The sequence below is a fragment of the Hypomesus transpacificus genome, chromosome 11 (genome assembly GCF_021917145.1).
Source record: "Hypomesus transpacificus isolate Combined female chromosome 11, fHypTra1, whole genome shotgun sequence".
Classification (NCBI taxonomy): Eukaryota; Metazoa; Chordata; class Actinopteri; order Osmeriformes; family Osmeridae; genus Hypomesus; species Hypomesus transpacificus.
This window is the reverse complement of record NC_061070.1, coordinates 8,863,965-8,884,905: the sequence shown is the minus strand read 5'-3', so window position 1 is coordinate 8,884,905 and position 20,941 is coordinate 8,863,965. Positions and strand designations below refer to the sequence as shown.

Genomic DNA, 20,941 nt, shown 5'->3' with positions numbered 1-20,941 from the left:
CCACTGACAATCAAACACGACCTGGAGAAAAGCACGAAGTTCAGAAAAAAATTGGGGGCACCGTTTATCATAATTTTAATTAATTATATTACCTAGTGTAGCTTTAAATAAACCAGTTGACAGAGTACATTACCTTTTGAAGTGGCAATTGTCATGAATTTTCTCTCAAATGATAAGTGCCAGTAGAACACCATCTCAAGATGTTAAAGTGTAAAACTATGTCAGCAATGTCAGTCTATTTATATTATTTTTAGTCATTAAGGACCTGTTGCCATGTTTGCATGGATTCTGAGGCACAAACGTAAACTGAGTCCATTCTAACTAAGTCCATTGAAAATGTGGTCTAAATGTGTAGAGTATTTTGTAAATCTGATGGTATTTAGGAGCACAAGGGAAAACTAGATAATTTGGGCCCCATTTTGGCATTAGCAGAATTGCAGTTCAAAACAAATTCTCAATGATAAAGTGAGATGGAATATTTAAGGTTAACTTTACCAGTGAGACAACCTCCATTAAGTGTTACATTTAGTCAAAAATAGTTGTTAATGACTGATGTTCATGTAGATAACTACGGATCCCTCAGTATTTAAAAGTAGAAAAAAAGGCTAAGCAACATTTGTGTGTGTTGGTACAGTATACAGTACAGGTAGTATGGTACAGGTATACAATTCACATCCATGCAGCCTTTCATACTAGCTTAGACCAAATGGTCTTCTTAACTATACAGTATTTGTTGTATACACTTAATTAGTATCTAGAGTCCAAGATAAATGCTTTTCCCTACTATCACTTTAATTTGCTCAATAATACATCAGCTGGTATGTTTAGATTCTGCATTTCAACACGACAATTGTTTGATGCATGTAAACATTTCTCATTCCATAACATATTTTGATGGCACAACACAAAAGATAAAAATGGGTGATGTACTAACAGCACGTCACATTACACATCGGTCAAACACTTCAACTCAGTACATGCTCCCATTGGATCACACCAGGTGATCAATTTTGGAGAGGGATCAAACCACTGTGAAAACGGAGATTGCTTTTATGAAATGTCCACTGACATATCCTGTCCAAATTATCTACCCATCAGCCCCCACTTTGTCCGGCACAGCAGGGTGATGGGATGACAAAAGCAATCAAAAAGTGGAATTTTCTTTTCAGATGACACAATTAATTACAGCTAATCACACCTAAAACATTTAAAGGCCTTGCAGTCAGCAAAATCAAACATCCCTTTGTTCCATTTCCTAGAGGATGCAGGCACGGGCACAAACTACCATTTATGAACCACCATCAACCCAAAGCCACAGCTACATAGCGAGCAGAAGATAGTACCTGGTGACAACTGAGACAGGGTTATCACTTCCTATCAAACAGATAGCGAGCAGGCCACAGGAAACATCAGAGCAATTGGAATTCTTGTCATTTCACAATTTTTTGGGCCAAATACTTGATACTGATCTACTGAGACCAAAAAAAAAATGTTTACGATTCCCAAATAAATAGCTCCATTTTACAAAATATATTATTTGTGTAAATATTGTGTTAAACATAAAGAACACTGATCAATTCCAACAGCTGTCATTTCTTCAAAAGATATGCAGGAACTGAATCCATAGTCTGTCTCATATGCATTTAGTAATTATGTTCAAAATACAAATTTGTGCAGAAATAAAGACAAATCCTGAGGTCCATGCCTCATCTCAGGAGGTGTAAATTTTACATGGGTTGCATATAGAAATGTAACACCTAGAACACACACCAGTCTTATCCTGAAACGAGAGCAGTGGGTTTTTGTAAGTGGTCTGTTTTTATCTGCAACGTTTTTTTAGGTTTTCCTCAACAGAACCTACATACACACACACTGGTATGTTCATAGGCTTGGAATTGGGATTGTTTGTGAGTGCTTAGATGTGTCTGTGAGTGAGTGTGCATGTTTGTATGATTGTATAAGTGTGTGATTGAGCATGTGTGTGTATGTAATTGTGCATGGCCATGATTGTGAATGTGTGCTTGCAATAGGGACTATGGTACAGAGTGTATTTAACCACAGTGACCACACCCAACCAAAGACAGGAGGCAGAAGCCTGTTCACGGAGCCTCATCCATACTCGTCTCGTCTGGCAGTCCTCCTCTCATCTCTTTCCCGGGTCGGGGTCTCACGTCCTCAACTTAAGGATGACGGTGGCCAATATGATGAAGAAGGTGTTCCAGCCCAAGGTGACAGCAAAACCTCTCCACACCATCATCCGAGTGAGGCCCCAGCCTGAGGAAGGCAGCATGGAACAGTATGAACCGAGGGCCCAGTGGTGCAGTCCAACACATGGAGGTGGTTTACAGAGCATGCTTACTTTTTTTTTTATCGAGTGTCCGAATTAAAGCTAGAAATGATCTTTTAATCTGGAAGACAGTAAGTCAGTTTCCTCTGCATGTCTAGCTTATTGTATCCAGTGTCATGACTGAGATAGGGAGATCTATGTACAGCTGACCCACAGAGACTATAGTGAATATTTTAAAACCCTCACTGGTGCACCAGGCCTCTTGAGTTTAGAGTGAGACGTGTGTATTTGTGCATGTGAGTGTGTGTGTGTAAAGTACACAGGTGTACAGTATCATACATGTTCAAAGAGCACATGTGGTCATGTGGATGTCACATGTCACTGTTGACACAGAACACACTTCAATAGACCAATGACCAATTAGTATTGTACAACAATCACTCTTAACTAACAACATACTGCTAACATCTCCCTGGTGGTTTCCTACATTCTTTTTAGATCCAAGCAAGCTCCGCTTGTACTACCATACTAACACATTGGGTTGCTCCGCTTGTACTACCATACTAACACATTGGGTTTTGGCATATGTGAAACTCTATCATTAGAAGTAAATCATCTGGAGGTGTGTGTTCCAGTACCTCTATACATGATACAGCGGAGGGCCTCTGAGGCATATGTCTGGGGCAGAGCCAGGCTAATGTAGCGTAGTGGATAGGGGATACACTCCACTGGCCAGATGATCCCTGTAGAGGAAACAATGATGACAGTGTGAAAGAGTGTGTGTCCCCTTTCTTGTTCCCTTCTAAGGAACTACGCCAAATGTGATCCAACTAGATATCTGCAAAACCAGTAATGAATCACAATCCACCATTATTTATCCATCATCGAATCCTGTTTTAATTGCGTTTTCGCCACTTGTGTCTTTCTCACTAACACACACACGCACCACTGATGATGAGGTTGGGGTAGAAGATGCCCAGGGCGGCTTGGTTGGCATTCTGCTCATCGTCTATGGCTGCGGAGATGACCAGGCCAAAAGAGATGCCCGTCACACCCTGCAGGACGATCAGAGCTATGACCAACACCAGAGAACCCTCGTTAGGAATCTAGAGGCAGTGAAGAAGAGAGAGAGAGAGAAGGACAGAGAGAGGTTAACTAAATCATTTTGTTTAACGATAGTAATATCTTACCTTTTAAAACGTTTCAGTAAATATCCAGTTCCAAAATAGGAAAGCACTACTCTTTTAAATTCTCAAGTACATGCAAAGCAAGGTTTCTGAGAGCCACAGTAAAAGTTTGAAGTCTGAACAGTAGGATGGTTTGGTTATGTACAGTTGGCGATCCAGGGTTAAAAATTGGTTTTATCACACACAAGTCTCAGGGTGCAAGACATTTCCTATGTGTACAAGCATTAGCACACGTGTGTGTAAAACAGTATCTGTCTTCCCTGACAACATGCAAAAAATAGATTAACATGGACCACATGGCTGCCCAGTTGCTACAGCAATTATGGACTGTTGTCATGGTGATTCCAAAGTGATCATTAGATACCCATGACATCTCAGAAAGTGATTAATGCTCCGATTGTCACTTTGAACTACTGTATGATAACAAACATATTACTTCTACCACCCTCTCATTTTTGTCCACCAGCCAATAGTTTAGGCAATGGCCATTTCCTGTATCGGCTACATGCATCTGACTATTGACAATCAATAAAAACAAGGCTTCAGAGTTTCCATTTATCTAATGTCCTAACGCTAACCTAGGATTTTTGACTTTTTGGCTCTAGTTCTCATCGGGTTTGACTGCAATTTTCCAGTGCCATCATGATATATTTAAGATTTCACCAATTAAAAAACAGAACTGTTTGAGCAACAGTCTGCACTGACCGGAGACTCTGGGACCTAATTATCTTTACCTTTGTTTTAAGGACTTCATAAAGGTTTTTTTAGGTTTGATAATGGCATGTGTGTGTGTTTGTGCAAGTGGGATTGTTTATTCTTGTGAGGGCCAGAAGTCCCCTTTAGAACAGAAAAACAAGTACAATCTGAACTTGTGGGAACATTTCCTTGGTTCTCACAAGTTCAAGTGCTATTTATAGGGGGGTTTAGAGAGTTAAAATGGGAATGAAGTCCCTGTAAAAATAGCAATTCAAACTTGTGTGTGTGGATGTGTGAGCATGGTAGTGAATATGAGACAGGGGCTGCTAAATCATTCATAAGTCATGAACCCTGTTGATGAAGCCGGATGGAGCCTCCTGTGTGGGTGTGTGTGTCTGCATGTGTATGTACATGTGCGGGTATTTTTGTGTGTACGCCTGTTCAGTGTGTGTGTGTTTGTATGCACATCCCACCTTGAAGACGAGCAGGATGAAGAGAAGCAGTAGAACGATCTGGACACTGATGACAAACAACTGAGAAAAGAGGTGAGCCAACATGGTCTCCAGAGAACTGACACCTGTATGAGCACACACACACACATCCAGAAATAAGACACTATCGACACCTTTAATACTTTCTAAAAGCTTGTGTACCTTAAGTAAATCCAAACAAAACTAATGAATGCATACAGGTTTTATACACAACGACTTTTCATTATCAAAACACATTAGGTGTCGTGATCCTATCACTCCCTCTAGTGGTTAGATCTACTCCTACATAATAACACAAGGTGACAATTTGACCTTATCCAAGCATTTGATCCTAACCAGTTCAAACATTTCAAACAGTGAAATGGGAGGGAGGAACCAGTTCAAACATTTGAACTGGTTTTGAACTAGTAGTTTCATTAAGTTGTGGTCATGGCTTAGCATATGTGGAGCCAGAAGTTGAGCAATCAAGGAGCTAGTTTTTCGCCATTGAAGAGCTCGATTTTCGGAGGCATAGCTATCTAAAGCGCAGTTTATAGTGATGGTCGTCATGTCAGAGGATGTTTGTGAGTAAGAGGACCTGGGTTCGCACCCCAGTATGAACAGACAGGGAGGAAGCTCTACTGACAAGCGACACGACAACTCCAGTTACTTACTGAACCCACTACGCTTCAGCACCTTTGACCTTTTTTTACCTTTTACAAAAGGTGGGGTAATGTCTTTATTACCATGGAATGCCTGTAATTAAATGAACTAATGAATTACTTCTGAGCTGGGAACTGCTGACACTAGACAAATGTTGTCCCTGACCATATTGAACTTTGACCTTTTACCTGCGACCCAGCACCTGTCCAAAAGACCCTCCTTCCTCTCAAGCACAAACGAGAGGGCGGTCAAGCCCACAGCCAGGTAAAAGGTGATGCTGGTGGGAGATGTGATGGACACAGTAAACGTACCGTGAGAGGACATGATAGATAGATAAAGATACAACATGAGAAAGGATACAGAGAAAGATTATGGTAAATAATAATTACTGTATGTTCAAAAAATAGCCAGTCAGGTCTTTGAATGCTAAGGAAAGCTCAAATGAGACAACGACCCTACCTTAGTACAGCTCCCGGAGTAACAAACGTGGTGAAGTCTGTGTTTAGGCTGCCGTAAATAGGCTCCTCAAACTGAAAAAGTCAGATGTAGCCCTAAAAAAACCTGCAATTTCTTTTTTTACATTGAAAATAAGTGAATTTGTAATTGTTCAAACCTGTACATTCTATCCCTTTACCTTTACAGGTAGCGAAACAAGGTAGGATGAGTGGCCCATCTTATACTGGACAAAGGCCTAAGAGACAAAGACAGAGCAAGACTGTTTCCACTGAAAACTCTGCTATATCCCTGACCTTTATTAATGACATTTAGCACATCAAATCATCTTTCAAAAGAGATGCATATTGATAAATTGGAGATTCTCTATATTTTGGATCAAGGTCAGATAGACGTCCTACCACATTTAGTAGTTTAGTCAACTTTTAGTGTCCCACTTAGGGGAAATGTGTTAATCTTAAAATAAGTAAACTAAAGTCGTAGATAGCAGTAAGTAGAAAAATCAGGCATACATCAAAGGCATCTGCAAGTTTTTTCTGGAGCATAGTGGCAATTTGTTGATCTGGAAAAAGAAGACAAAGGTAGAACTATTGATACAGAGCAGATTCAACGACAATACTCAACACTGACCTGACATCGTACCAACATAGACACATACTGTTGTAACACCTAATGTGTAGTAACAACATGGAATTGCAATCCAATTTGGTTTTATTGTCAAGCCACAAACTTACCTCCTTAGGTCAAAATATGAATATGAATTTTAAATGGAAACATATTTGTGTGTGTCACTGTGTGTGGGAGGGGGGAGGACACCCACTTGTTAGGTCCAGCCAGACGTGTACTGATCCACCATCTACCACTTCCCGAGAAACTTGACGGGATATCATCCTGCACAAAACACACACACAGTACTCGGGGTCAGATGGCTGAGTGGTTAGGGAGTCGGGCTCTTAATCAGAAGGCTGCTGGTTCGATTCCCGGCCGTGCCAATTGACATTCTCCTCTGGGAGAATGTCCCGGTACTTACTGTAAGTCACTCTGGATAAGACAGTCTGCTAAATGACTTAATGTAAATGTACTCAGCTCCTATCAAACCAGCTCAAACCCTGCAATGTACTCAGAACTGTAATGCTTCAGATTCCATTTGTCAACACCTACTGTTGGCAGTAATGTGTTTTTCAATACCATTGCACTCTTTGTGCGTAATAATCTGTATGACTAAGACACTTAACAATACAATACATTTCACATGGTGAAACTACTAGTCAGTGGTGTTTCACATGAACAACACATGATGTGTCTAAAAGGCTGCCTGTGATTGGTTGAGAAAGACAATTAAGCCATCGTAGGTGAACTGGCAGGCAAGACCAGACTTTCCACCCAGACCCGACAAAGCCACATGCACAAACAGCTGAAGAACATAGAGCAAAACACAGTAGAGCACATGTGGTCCTATGATTCACGCTTGGAGCTATGCAACTCCTCCCCACACCACTGTGTCATCACATGCTGCCAATGGGTTTGGTTTCTGAGGAATACATTGTGTGTATGTGTCTATATACGCTTGTGAATGATGAATGTGTGTGCGTGTTTGAGAGAGAATGAGTGAACGAGCACATGCACACTGAGAGTTTATGTTTATGTGCGTTAACCAGTGGAATGCTCTCAGTTTGTCACAGTGGCATGTTGATGTAGCACAGGTATCAGTGAGGGTGAGAGTTCAGTCTGAGTGTAGAAAAACTCGCCGGGGGAGAGAAGAGGAGAGGACAGAAGAAGCATGTCTTGAAAAACCAAGACATGACTAAAAACAAAGCAAGTTAAACCAAAACAACACCAGCCAACAGCCCATAAGTGACTGTCAGGGCTTACCTCTTGGTCAGATAGGAGGTAAAGTTCTTGCCGAACCCTATGACGCCCCAGTACTCTCCATTATAGACACCTGCGAAAGCTTCTGCGTGAGATAAGTTCACCTACGGCAGAGAAATGGGATATAAGAGAACAATAGAGTACAGTGCAGTAGAAAGCAATTGGGTAGAGTACAGTTTCACTTAATTAAGCCATTTGCTAGAGTTGGCAAAACTTGGCTTTGGATATCCATTTGATGTTATCCACAAACGTTGTAGGACTATACAGTATATTGATTGTTTAATGTATTTCATAGACAAGCAAAGCTAACTATTGACATTTCTAGAACATTTCCTTATTGGCAAAGATTTTATGAGTCTCCTCCATGTTTTAAGATTTTTGTCAATGTTCACCTCACTTCTAAAATGAGGTCAGGGAAGGTAAGTGGTCAGGCTTTAGAACTACATGAAAGCAACTAGAACCTGCAGGCTATGTGAAGCTGATGTTGACAAAAGGCACTACACTACAACAGCTCTTTACTCCTCATCGAGCTCTTCTATAAAAAGAACGGCCTATTCCGTCTGCTCGGAGCAGAAGTGAAACCCGATATCAGAAGTTCAGCTACTTCTGAGGACTAAGTTGAACACTTCCCCCCCACTTAACTGACAAATAGGTAATCTACTGTGCTGTACTGACAGTCAGTTCAAATGCAGTAAGCCTTGTAGTATTAATGGCCGATTCCCTAAGACTACACTGTGGAAATTGTAGCAGAAACACCAGTAGAGAACACATCCCAAATCTTTCCAAGATGAACATAGTTTGTTATAGAACTCTACCTGCTCCACACTGGAATTGTCAATAAAGGAGAGTAATGATTGGCTGTAGGAGTTTGGGGCGGTTTCATTGTTGACCACGGCCACCTGTATTCCCTTTGGGTCTGCTCCGATACACAGACACATGAGAGAGATCTGGATCACTGGCAACAGGAACTGGAAGCACAAGGATCTGGAGGAAGGCCAGAGTGTAGCTCAGCTCCATGTCACATGATGTTGAAAAACTAAGAATATTTTACATTTTTTTTATAATTGAATGGTGGTTAGAGTAAGCCACAGGTCTGGGTTAGGGTTTTGCTTTTCAATACTGTTTTATCTTGCTAATTCTGTTCATGTTTGGCCTTTGTCAGTACAATCATCGTTCTCACCCTGGCATTCTCTTCATTCTAACCAAGGTCTTGATCATCAGGGCTGCAATGTTCCGCCACTTTGGCACCAGATGTCTCGCTCTGACTTTCCAGTCGGCTGTTCTCACACACACACAAACACACACACACATTCACATTGCAACAGTACTCTTCCACTTTGAGTGCTTATGCCAATTGGCAACACTATAACATGATGGGAAACCATCAAGCCCCCCAACTCCTAACTAAAGCTTATATTATTAGGGGGTTCCTTTGAAAATATGACATACTTATTAGCTAATTACATCATAATTGGTTAATCTGGTCAACACCGGGGACACTTCCAATATTTATGTCTATCTTGCTGGAACAATAATAATTCTTGTAAGTGAAAAAGGTCAAAGAGTCAAGTGGCTTGACTTGTCCTACAGTACCATGTCCTCACATGTTCTTGACAATAACAGAATGGTTATTCAACTTTTACTTTTATCTACAATAGCACAAACATACTCATATAACAGCCTGTCAGGGCATGTCATCAGTTTACAAATGTTTTTTGTATTAAACGGTAACCCGTGTCATGTGTAAACCATGACAGAACATTAGCTAATAATGTTAGTCTGGTCAGTCAAATCAAATGTAAATCCTTACAGCAAGGCTAGTTGCGAATTAGCTTGTATTAGGTAACAAAATCTCAAAGTTCAAGTTAGTTTTAAGTCCCTTGAGGACAAAGCAATACGTTTTAAGTTCCCTAAAGTGCTGTACCTGAGTATTTGGGCAGCTCCTCTAGTCCAGTCCCCAGAATGGGCCTGTTCTCTTCCCGGCTGCTTTCAAATGATTGGCTATTTTCTAAAAGCTGGCCCTGCGGACTCACTCCGTGTTTGGCCACCACTTGGTCAGATGTCTCACAGAGTTGTAGGAAAGCATTCTCTAGTGTCTGCAAGGGCAATAAAACAATATGCAAAATCAATGTATTATTCCTGTAATAAAAGATCCATGTAACGTACATTTGCAGTTAGTGAAAAGCACCACATTGGGGTTAACGTTATGAAGTCAGTCAGTTAACTGGTAAAACTGTCAAGGCCATTCTCACCACAGCATTGTGTTGCTTCATTACTGCGTCAGGAGGCCCCTCGGCCAGGAGTTGTCCGTTTCTCATCAGACCGACCTGTAAAGAAAACAACGTCTTCAATGTTGCTTTATTCATACATGCAGGCAGATCATGAAGCACAAACGGCACCTGAAAAAACACATTTGTAACAGAAATAATATGCAGATGCACATACAGTAAAAGCATCACATGCCTAATTCAGTCTGCATACAATTATGAAGATTTCAGATATACTACTGTGAATGATTATCGGGAATGTTCCATGTTTTCAAAGGTCATCAAAACAGCTGGGGAAGAGAGAGTGAGTGTGGTGCATTATGGGGAAATGGTTTTCGCTTACAGCATAGCCATACATTTCATGTCAGTTGTTACATGACAACTTGTTTGAGACCTTGTTTTTCTGAATCACAGAGCTGTAAGGGTTACACAGACAATGGTTTGGTGAGTCAGACAGGTCCTTGTGTTGCTTGTGTTTTAAAATCCCCATCTGGCTCCTCTGTGTTCACGGACACAGACACACACAGACACTCTCTTTTGCTCTCTTTTTGTCCTGTCACATAAGGACCTCTGCATGAATTGTAAAAGTACCATGTTATGGCAACTGCTTAAATTTGCACTATACATTTTGTACTTTGTAACATTAGCTGTTCTATCTGAATTGGTTTTGTTGTTTTCTAATGGGGGCAAAACAAAATCATGTTTTTTAATTATTTAAATCCAAATGCAAACATATCGAGATATATATTGAATATTGTAATTTTTTTGACAATATTGAGATCTTTTAAAACAAAATTATATATCACCCAGCCCTTTAGTTGACACTGCATGTGCACCCGAGTGATACACCAGGTCATACAGCTTCATACAGTGACCAGTTCTTGAGCTAATCGAGCCACAAACTAGCACAAAGAGACACACACAGAATCCTGCCTTCATAGTTAGGCTAGTGCCAAGCCCATTGGCAAAACATGCTAGTTCAATGCCTGTTGGCAGCGAATGCGTGTATGATTAGTTATTGGGAGATCATGAAATATATTTATATTTATTCCTCATGACCCACTCATCTAAACAACGTCACACATGACGCCACATGTCCTTGGGTCCTGAGCAATACACCTGGCAAATTCCGACTTCATGCAGTGTGACTTCATATATAGTGATAATATATATTTCTCGCGAGAGCCATGGCTCCATCACTTAGTGCAGCCAACATGGAGGCGAACACGGTTATACTTATGTCAGAGCAAATAAAAATGTTGACGATTTTGTCTTCACATGCACTAAGGTAACATGCTGTTTGCCGTGCTGTAAATTACACATCACAGTCCTTTCCATTCCGTAAAAGGGAGATTGGTAAAATATTTAGTAGCTTAATCTGCTGATTTACAGTAGCTAGTTTCGATTTTGAACCGTATTCAAACCTACCAGACAAACTAAATACACAAAGATGATTAGTTCCTATGGAATGTTGCAGTAATAAACCACATGTATTCTGAATAAAGCCAAGCCATCTTACTAGACCTACAAGGGGAGTAAATATAACAAGGAAAATTACACTAAAGACCACTCACAAAGTCACAAAGACAGTATCTGCTCAGTGGTCTCTGTTTCTCATTCTCACTACCTCTTTCTCCTTCAGCTCTCCTACACAACTGTTACTCATCTATCATTTTCAGTTCAGACCAGATTCTCCAGGAACGAAGGAACGAAGGTTTAAAACAGGGCCAGTGTCTCTTTCCAACTTGCCTACTAATCGGTTATTCTTACCCTTACACTGCTTATGCAACACTTTGAATATACCTCCTTCAGCACTCGTCTACAACCATGGCACAGACTGAACCTATCAAAGGACACACTGTTCTTTATAAGGGGAATACTTTATAAAGGATAACTGTGTTGTTCTCCACTAATAATAACAACAAATATATACAAGTCTATATTTGTTTTTGTGTTTGCATGTAAACATTTGCATTGTGTTTTGTAATAAATACATAAAATCTGTAATTGCTTGTCTGGTAATGTGTGTTATGTGTGTAATTATTGCAATACATTATTTACACCACATTAACGCTGTGTAACTTACCACATTGGCTTGCCTGGCCTCCTCAATGTAGTGAGTAGTGATGATAACAGATACGCGGCCCGTCTTCACTATTTCAACCAGATGCTGCCAGATTCTATGTAAAGATGTAAAAAAGTTCAACAAGGTACAAAGCATCTACCAATTTTTCAGCATTGGTTTTATGAATGATTGAAATCACAAAGGCAGCACAGCCTTATGGCCTTGCGTTTGCTAGGCTATGTTGTTTTTAATGGGATTATATGTCTGTTTGGGTCTCACACTTCTGTCTATAGTCTGTACCTCGCTCTGAGTACTGGGTCCACTCCGACTGTAGGCTCATCTAAAATCAGCAACTGTGGGTTCTGAAGCAAGGCTGCTCCCAAAGATACCCTCCTCTTCTGCCCTCCACTGTAAAAAATACATACACACATACACACACACACACAAAGACAGACAAACACATATGTACATCAGAAAAAGTGACTCAAAAAGATTTCCCCCGATGGTAGGTGCAAATTGGACAGCTGACTTGCCACTCAGTCTTGCAGCAGACGGCAAGGCAGCCCCAGAGGGCCTGCACAGCATAGGCTACATGAACACAACAGGACTGTTAATGAGGGCAAGGAGGGAAGGGGGGCAGGGTAAATTTACATTTAGTCATTTAGCAGACACAACTTACAATAAGTACAGGGACATTCCCCCCCGAGGCAAGTACGGTGAAGTGTGTAATATGTGTGCCCAAGACACGTCATTCTGCACTGTCGGGACTTCTGATTAATAGCCCGATTCCCTAACCGCTCAGCCATCTGACCCTCTAAATCATATGTTTTTTTTTTAATCAAAAATGTTTATTATTATTAGTTGTTATTGTTATCTTAGTGTATCTTGTCTCTTATTAAATCAAGTACCACTCAAGTGAGTTGTGAAAGAGAAAGAGGGGCACACAAACACAAAAAGGATGGGAAGCGCATTCATACCAAGCATTTCTTCCACTTTCTGAAAGGTAAATAGTTTATGTTGCTTGGCTACCAAAGGTTACTGGGTATAACTGAGTCCTCAGAGGGAAAAGAAAAACCTTTGGGATATGAGAGGGGGACTAAGAGTTTTGTCTAGGGCCTGCATGTTGTTACAGGGACTACTTTTCATCCATGACACAATTCACTGCTGTATCTTTCTGAAATGAAGTTGGAAGTCACTGGAAGGCATAATTTAAAGGTTGCTGGTCTTAATTCGAAAGAGTATTTCCAACTCTTTGTCTTTTTCAAACTGATGTTTCCATGATGGTTAGCAAGACATTTTTACATGAGGGTAGCACATCATAGATGAGATGAGGGGTTTATATCTCTCTGTTCATGTCCCATATAGTCTCATCCACAGTTCAAAGATAATTTGACAAATATGTGTGTGTATTTGTTTAGTTTCTGACAGATAACGCATACCAAAGACTATAATGAGGCATGGGTCACTGCCTCTGTATGTATGTCCTAGTGGTGGGAAACTGGGCATTGCCTCTCTATAACTCAGTAGCACACAATAAAGTATTGTATGTTGACAGTTTCAGATCAGTGTATATCAAAGGAGGTATACAGGCAGTATAACTAAAACAAATGTTCTCCAATAGGGGCAACCGAAGGCACACTTTGAAATATTTTATTTTATTCTTTAAATGTTGAAAAGCTTTATTCTATCAACTGACAGTCATTGACTACACAGTCTTGGCTGTAGAAACACCACTACATTGGCAAGACCAAATACCCAAAAATGATCAAAAATTAAATATAGTAGTTAATTTGAGTTAAAATATGTAATGTATTTACATCATTACTCAACCCATTAAAAGAGCTAATTAAAGTTTAAAGTCAGAACCCACAAGCCACATAGCCAAATTTGTACGTCTAGAAAATAACTATTTGCTGCATGAGCTTATCTTGTCTGTTTAGGTGTGAATATTTATATTACCTGAGATTCCGGACCAGTCTATTTTTCTGAGGTAGATCCAAGAAGTCTACAAGGAAATTCACTCGTGCCTGAGTGTCCTTCGATGACAACCCATGGATTCGTCCAAAAAAGGTTAGTGTATCGCTGATGGTGAACTCATTATATAATGCCAGGTCCTGTAGGAGACAACAATAAAGCATATGTACCCCTTGACATGCATTCACAAAAAATTAATTTCATCATAATCTGTCCCACATAATCCCAAGTGGTCTTTGGTTTGGAGAAACTTGCCTGGGTGGTCAATGCTACTGGATGTGGCAATCCCTCCATTTACCCTTGGCATTACTGTTGCTAATCAAAGCTGCTACCCTGTATGACCATGTAGCAACTGCAGGGTCAAAAGGGTACTATATACACACCCTCACCAAAGCCAAATGACAGGTGTGTGGTGTTTCTGTGTATTCACCTGTGGCATATAGCCCACCATCCTTCCAGGCACTTCATGACCAGGGAACGAAGGTGGTTTCCCTAACACACTGATGTGACCCCGTGAAATGTTCAGAGTTCCCACAATGCATTTCAACAGAGTGGTTTTGCCACATCCACTTGGACCCAGTAGGCCATAGCTGGAAGGAGAATGGAAATCACATGGGTTAATTTGTCACTAACATTATTAATTCAACCGCTCAGCAATTGCAAACAATTGAAAATGTATGCTACTATATGGGAAGCTAGGTTTCAGATCCAAAAATAAGTGAGCGGTGACCTGAAGCATACTTCCCTTTCATTGGCAACAGAGGAACAAAGACAACAGATGACAGATTAGAGATAAAAGTGGCATTCTAACTCCTACCTCCTCCTTAAGTGAAATTGTCTTCCCTTTTCTCTGTGATTCTAGGTCTTGCTTGTTATAAGGTCAGTTATCAAGGTACATGCAAGTTGGTATGTCAGATGAACATTCATGTGAAGCAAAGGGATTCAATACATACTATATAGGCCTATACTGTCAATACTTATTTGCAAGATAACACATACTATGGGCCATAAGATGTTAAGATGTTACAGAGCAAGCAAACAGGCACCTGAAAAAAAAGTAGGGCTAGCATATGAAAGGTAATAGAAAAAACATTATTGAATATATAATAGTTCCACTACTGAGTGAAATACTTTGGTGGACATTGCTGCACTTGACCACTTATTTGGATAGGGAAAGTTTGTCAGATCAATTTGTCACTAAACATCTAACATGTATAATTACAAATAATAATCGTCAAATTTTTAAGATCAAATACAAAATAAAGTCAATCATTATTAGCATGGCAATAGATCAGTCACACTGAACCACTCACATGTGTCCCTGAGGCACGGTCAAGTTGAGGTTGCTGAGCACCTTCAGTTTGCCATACGACCGGCACACCTCCCTACATATGATCGCTGAACCATCCATTCCTGGTAAAGCAGGGGCCTCAAGGTCAGCCTTCATTCCTACTTCTGTCAGCTGGAAAAAAACATCAAAAGTATTCATATGGGGGTCCCTATTTCTGTCAATCTTAGAACAACTGGATTTATCTAATGTAATGTCCCTAACAGTTTACTGTACCATAGCATGCTTGGCAAGACAGCAGTGAACATTTATGGGTCATAGACCAAGGCTATGTCGAGTAATCTTAATCCCTGCCTCCTTTCACTGGCTCCTCCATTGCTCTCTCTTAATCCACAATCTTTTATTTCATGGTGGGGAGATTAAAGGGAAACGATTCTGTAATCTGAAACGTGGCTAACCTCCCTTTGCCACAATACTTCACATATACCGGTAAAACTATTGTGCTACAAAATGTAATAATATATTTAGATGTTTTTTTATTACAACCAAAAATTTGAAGAATGTCCTGGTTGTTTATTTGGAATAAAACAAAGTTATGAAATAGGTCAATTCAAGTGTATAACCTATTATGCAATGAAGTTATGATCAAGATGAAAAAGTCTGCACATATAGCCTACATTAGGCTAGTACTGAAAAAATATTGTTGAAGACGTCCTAAGCCAAAACTCAGAATTTGAAATAGCCCTGGAAACCAACATGTTCAAAGTTTCACAAGTTGTTCAAGTTTCACATGTTCAAGTTTCTCAAAGGGACACAGAAAGGATGCATTCAAACTCTTAGGCCTATAGACTGACTTGAAAAAATCTTATCTATTAGACTACTCACCTGAAATTATCGCTCTACTTAAAATGAGATCTAGGCTACTTGGATGGAGAGTATAGCCTACCCGCACAGACTTGAAGGAAACCCCATGTGAAAAGCAGCTAACAATTCTATTTCGACGACGTAAGTGGCAAAACACGTTTGTCTCAACTTTTATTCGGACTCAAGAATTCACCTTATGAACAAGTGTTATGAACACTCCTATTAAGAAAAATAATAGACGTTATTCGTGTTTTTCATTTGTGCCAACCTTTGCCATTGCAGCCCAAAACCAAAGCAAGCACAACCTTGTTTATAACGGAAACCTCTTAAAGATTTAGGTTACAACTTGTAGGCTGTGCGTTAGGTATTTTTTATTGCAGTGACTACCGCCATCAGTAATAGCCAAATGACAATTAATCAAAACGAGTTCCTTTCAATGCGACTGTTAAGCTTCTAATGTTAGCCTACCTGTCTATACATCACTTCCAATGCCAAGTCGAAAAGTGCACTTGCCTTCCGTATTTTACAGATCACACACACTAACTGTCCTGATTCTGGAACAAAAACCCCACGACACGCTTCACGAGGAACTGCGCGTTGACAGCAGCCTTTATATGTGTCGCTTCCCATAGCCTACCTGCCTTGTGTTGATGATGCTCCTACACGTTCATTTCTCAATTTTTGCATGCATGTAATAGGCCTACAAAACCTCATACACGCCGCAGTGCTCGTCGCGTTCAGTCTTCATTCTTTAAACCGGTTCATATTTCAGCCTCTATAAATTACTAGCGAATTGATGCTAGTCTTTCAGTGTAAACTGTCTGCAAATTTTACACTAGCAGGTTGTAGGGTTGCAGGGCTGCAGGCGACAGTAGGCTAGCTCGATGGAGCTCATTATGCGAAAACAACTAGCCATGACAGCTGTATTTTTCTGGTTCAGTCACCGACAATAGCCGATACCGACTTAAATCATGTACCTTGAACATGCAGTTTAGTCTTACCCGCTCTTGCATCTCTGTGCACTTGGGTCCTGTCGTTGCATCGCCGTCTGCCTCTGCGGCCATGGTCGATAGAAGGACTGGGCTTGTACGAGGGATAGCCTAAATCGGTAAAAGCCGCACTAGGTTAGTTGCACCAGGCAGATGCGCGTATAACCGGGCTCGAACGTCGATCAATCTTTCGAGTGTGCCGCGACATTGCAAGTAAAAGCTGTATCCAACCACATTTATTTGTATTCATTAATTTAATCCAAAATTACGTAGACATTGTGCATACAGTGTGCGGCAGACAATTAAGGATTACATGGACAGTTCAAACAGTAGGCTATTACAGTGGTTATAGTGCCAATGAACTGGGGTAAAACCGAGGATCTCACCGGATACCGCCTGAAGAAGACTAGATGGGATGGGATATTAAGGGCAGGTTGTTGCCTGGTGGGTGTTCAGAGTCAGTCTTCAGAGTCCGCAACATATTTCACCGATGTTTTATTTTAGTCATGAGTTAAGACATTTGCTCGAAGAAATTGTTTATTTTGCGTTTCTTATCAGGCTATCGAATGCAGCCTATTGTAATAGGCTAGGTAATTGCTGTGGTTAGTGATGCAATAGTCCGTGTATCTGTTTATCAGTCTCCGGGTTAGCTTCAGTCATCAGGCAATTTAGTGAAGGTGCTTCCCTGCTAGTATCAAGTGTCAGTGTTTCCAAGGGACCTATTCTTATCCAGTGGCTGCGTTTCCCTATCCCATGGCACTTTATATGGTAATATGAAAGGATTAAAAACATATTGATACAGGGTTCCTTCTGTTAACTACAGACATGGGAGCTGATCATTGAAGAGCACAGTCTATACATCATTTTTATGTATACTGCATGTCATATATTATTGTGCAGTTTACAGACAGCAGAGACAAAGACTGTATGTGACAGATTTATAATATGCAACTAGGTGACCGGACACCATGATAGGAGAGCAATAATCATAAAACTTTCCATAGTGCATTGTCACCACACCTGTCTGGTTTATTTGTGTAATTGTATGGTCTTTGTTTATTTGTGAAATTGTGTGAACAGTCCATATAGGCTACTTAAAAGCTAGATATCTTTGTTCGACATTTGTTGCTTCATGTACAAATATTGTTAAGAAATGATAAACAAGTACAGGCATTGACTCTGTAAATTAATCTTTAATTATGATTATTCTACTTTTAACTGTAAAGTGGTACCAAAGAACAACCTGCAGATCTATTATGCAGCCTACCTTGATTTTCCACAGAGGATCACCATTGGCCCTAAAGTGTGTGCATGTTGAAAAGAGAGACTAAATGTTTTTGATAGTTGTTTTTAGTGAGGCTAACTAATGTCAAAATGATGTGTTTTTGTAGTTCAAAAAACCCTTGAAACTATAGGGATGACCAGGGCCATACGCAGGGCCAAAAAAATACTGAGGTCATGAGTCAGAATTTCTAGGCGGGTTCGGGGGCATGCTCCCCCGGAATTTTTTTAAATTACATTATTTAAATATGGCCATTTTCTCTTATTGAGTCTTAAGGAGCAAAAACATCATCATTATGACTTTTGAATATGGGGCGGTGTGGAGCTTTTGAAATTTTGAGGTAAACATGGGGCATTCTGAGGCTTTTTGAAGGACCTTTATGGGACTCATGAAGTAGTAAAGGGCAAGTTACCACAATTTTTTTAAATTATTGGCAACGACGGTACGAGCGTTCTGATTGGATAATGGGTAGTCACCCCAGCCGCGTATTGCCCTCCTCGCCGGTCAATACGGATACGTATTGCCTTCTGACGTCAGCTTCAAAATGAGCGATATCGACGAGTCAGCTGATGAGTTTTACTATCCAGATGATGCTGAAAAGCTTTGTCATCGAAAGTGAGGATGAAGACCAGACTCTTTGAATCACTTGTGTCGTTATTTTGTGATGAAATTAAAGCCATTTTAGCAGAACAATGTTGTCCGCTTTCTATCAAAAGTAATGAGTTGCTTGGCAACACATGAAACACACCGTGAGAAGACTTGAGAGCTAGCTACAATTAGCCTAAAGGTACCATTTATTTTCGTTTACAAAATGAAAAGAATCTAAAATTGCCATATAATAAACTACTTACTAACCTCGACCGTTCGGTCATGCCGGGAAATATCACACTGAGGCTGGAACGTATCGACCGAGCGATAGCAAGTCAGTTTGATATTTTCCAATTGCCACTGAATTTCATTTTCAATCAATCACATCAATGACATATCAATCGCAAAATGAATGTTGATTCAACCGGTGGAAATTGATTGACAACCGGTACTGACGGAGTTAACCAAACTTTGATGTTTCCTTATCTGAGTAGTACGCTGCTGCAATAAAAATATTTCCACATGAAAATGAATCTTTCTTCTCACAGTCATCTGCCACTTAAACTTCTCTTAACCTAGCTACATGTTTAGTTTGCTGCGCTCCTCTTCCAGTGACTGTAACCAACATAGGCTATTCACTAACAGTAGCGGTATGTCTATGGCGGTAACATCAGCGTCCGACTTGTGTTTGGTGGTTACCATAACGACAGTACGTTTTGTTGATGACGCGCAGCACGTATGTCCAAACTCTTGAGCTACTCGGCTCTTCAAGTATAAAATCACGTTACGGTTTGTGGGAGACCAAGATCATCGTCCTGCAGTCAGTTTCACGTGTACTTTATTTTGAGTTTATATACCACGATTTAAGCAACAAAAAAAAATACAAAAAAAAATAATACGAAATAAAATACCGAGGACACGACCTCGGTGTCCTCAATGGTAGTTACGGCCCTGGGGATGACCTATGACCAACATTTGTCCAGAACATTAACCTTTGTGGCTACCTTTTTAACTGTGACTATCTCTTTAGTTGAGTGAATAAAGCCGACTGCTTACTGTTTGTCCTTGAGATGAAGTGCTGCCTTACAGTACGTTATTTTAAAAGGCTACTTCTAGTCACTTTTAAATGTTGCATTCCCAACGGGACATATTGTTGTGATTAGTATAGCATGCCACCTTCTGGTGACATTAATAACATGCATGTATTTATCCACTTATTGTGTGCTTGTTTTGAAAAATAACTTGTTGTGAAAGAGAAGAAAATGATGTATGTGTAAACAAATTATATAAAAAAAAACATATATATATTATATGTTATACATATATCTGCTATATATATATATATATATATATATAACAGAAAAAACGTACGACAAAATTATGTTTTGAACTCAAATAACTGTTTGGCTAGTGTCTTGATAGCCTTCTCTCCCATTTTACTCCTTTCCTGCCTGCAAACTCCCACAGAGTATAGCCACTGGTACAGAACACTGTAGGAGACAAAGAGTCTTATTCAAGCTCTTACCATCTAGACACACAACATTTCTCCAAGCAGGGCATTCCAATTGTCTTATGTACATGAAATACTTATGAAATAGGTAAAATTTTAATAGGTAAAATAAGTACACTTACCAATGTCACAGATGAAAGCAGAGGATGAATTAAGTTTAAATAGAAGTTTCTGTTTTTTCACCACAGTCCAGTTTAACTCACGGTGTTGAGTCAGATACTAATTGACCTCCAGAAACAAACATAATGAGTTTTGAGTGTATAGGGTCTCAATGATCAGAGGGGCAGTGGTTAAGAAGAGTTTGGATTTATACGATTTTCTCATTCTTAAGGAGATAAGTATCATTACAATCCAACGCAATTGTTTTCATATTCATCATCTCCAGAGCATCTATCTATTACCAAGACTAAGATCATTATTTATATTCCCGCAGTCTGAACATCCTCCAACTTTTCTTCTCTCTCTTGCTATGAGCAAGGAAGAGAAACA

At 40.0% G+C, this 20,941-nt stretch overlaps 1 protein-coding gene across 1 annotated transcript; it reads right to left on the bottom strand.

The window, feature by feature from the left end:
* Nucleotides 1-1,599: 1,599 nt before the first annotated feature.
* On the bottom strand, nt 1,600-17,576 carry abch1 (ATP-binding cassette, sub-family H, member 1). Its single transcript, XM_047030289.1, has 21 exons — nt 17,459-17,576; nt 17,085-17,183; nt 15,245-15,393; nt 14,362-14,521; nt 13,917-14,071; nt 12,258-12,365; nt 11,979-12,072; nt 9,878-9,952; nt 9,550-9,721; nt 8,806-8,902; nt 8,441-8,609; nt 7,629-7,729; nt 6,577-6,647; nt 6,269-6,318; nt 5,938-5,994; nt 5,763-5,833; nt 5,492-5,580; nt 4,644-4,747; nt 3,234-3,393; nt 2,926-3,030; nt 1,600-2,274 (listed from the first exon to the last, which is right to left on the bottom strand). Exons 2-21 carry the CDS (start codon nt 17,145-17,147, stop codon nt 2,168-2,170), a joined length of 2,157 nt encoding a protein of 718 aa, XP_046886245.1. The 5' UTR covers nt 17,148-17,183; nt 17,459-17,576; the 3' UTR covers nt 1,600-2,167.
* Between the last annotated feature and the right edge of the window lie 3,365 nt (nt 17,577-20,941).